General features: G+C 35.9%; 1 protein-coding gene across 5 annotated transcripts in view; it reads right to left on the bottom strand.

Annotated features, from left to right (window-relative positions):
- Positions 1 to 223: 223 nt before the first annotated feature.
- Positions 224 to 1260, bottom strand: part of KIF27 (kinesin family member 27) — a 93121-nt gene continuing 92084 nt past the window's right edge. For all 5 annotated transcript variants that reach the window (XM_010840066.1, XM_010840063.1, XM_010840068.1 and 2 more), the window contains one exon: positions 224 to 1065. In XM_010840066.1, coding sequence (XP_010838368.1) covers positions 581 to 1065 — 485 coding nt within the window. In that variant the 3' untranslated portion in view covers positions 224 to 580. The remainder of the gene's footprint in view (positions 1066 to 1260) is intronic.

Raw genomic sequence — 1260 nt, 5'->3', positions numbered from 1 at the left:
ATCCTACTCCCTAGGGGCTAGAAATTAGAAGTCTTTGAGCACAGGGCAACAGTTTGGGTGCCAGGTAAGATGGTCAGCGTTGATAGCAACCGAGGAAAGAACAAAAGAAAAAATTAGCAGCATCAGATAAGAAAAATTGGAGTCAGTAAGAAAGTGCGTTACTCTAACAGAGCAGATTTCCGTAAATCAGGGTGGTTTTGCTGCTGTTCCACTCAAACATTAATTAGTTTAAGAAAAAGCTTTATTTTACAAGTGAAAGTTTGGAAAAGTAACAAAAATAACATAAGTAACAAAATAGTAAAATGGGATATTTTCTGTGATTGAAAAATATGAAAATGTACAAACTGTATTTGTTGGGCAAATCAGTATTTAGTTCTTAATTCCAAACTGAAGTTTATATTATATAATAATATTTAGAGCAAACAAATCTTGGAAGAAAACACACATTCACAGTATACAAAAGGATTCCTTCCTCCCCTTCTTTATCCTGAGAGAAGAGCTAGTGAACTTAAACTTTTTTAACAGGTTAGAAAAAGGAATTTTACACATCTTCTAAATTAAAGTTTTTCTTATTAAATGCCTAAGTTTTTAAGTCACTCACTTTCCTAGCTACTTCAAGGGAATCAGCAGTCATAGATCCAACCGCAACTCCAAGATTGGAACGTCGTAATGATAGTTCCAAGGCAGAAATCTGGCGTAACTCTTTGCGACACAACTTTACAGGTGTGACACCATGCAGCTGTCCCACATTTCCGACTGGCTGAATGTGGGATGATGGTCGACTGTTAGATTTTGTAAACTGATTTTCATCTATTTCGGTTTTGTCCTCATTGCTTAACAAATGCCCACTAGTGGGTGCTACAGAGCTATACATTGGAGCTAATTCTGGGCCATCTTCCCAGAGCGTCTGAGGATTTGGTTGTGTTCTTAAACTGCTTGTGGAACTGTCTAATGGTCTTTCCCTTCCACTTAATTTCATACTTTCAGTTCTGGATGCCCATTTTAATTCTTCTGAAACCATGCCGGCTTTTTCTGGGTTCTGAACTCCATCTCCAGCATCATGATCTAAAAGTAATCAAAAAAGCAGAAAAATAATTAGAGGTTTCCTTAAAAACAGGTATTTTAACCATAGTATATCGTGCAATATAAATTATGTCTTCCAGCTTGTGTTGTTAAGTGACTTAAGTGTAAAAATAGATTATTTCACTTAGAGGCATTTGCATGTGAATAACTCAGAATTCTTTATTAATGGAACAAAAC

This window comes from Bison bison, unplaced genomic scaffold (genome assembly GCF_000754665.1).
Source record: "Bison bison bison isolate TAMUID 2011002044 unplaced genomic scaffold, Bison_UMD1.0 scf7180017864141, whole genome shotgun sequence".
NCBI classification, from domain to species: Eukaryota; Metazoa; Chordata; class Mammalia; order Artiodactyla; family Bovidae; genus Bison; species Bison bison.
The sequence above is the reverse complement of the archived record's forward strand: the minus strand, read 5'-3'. Positions and strand labels throughout refer to the sequence as shown.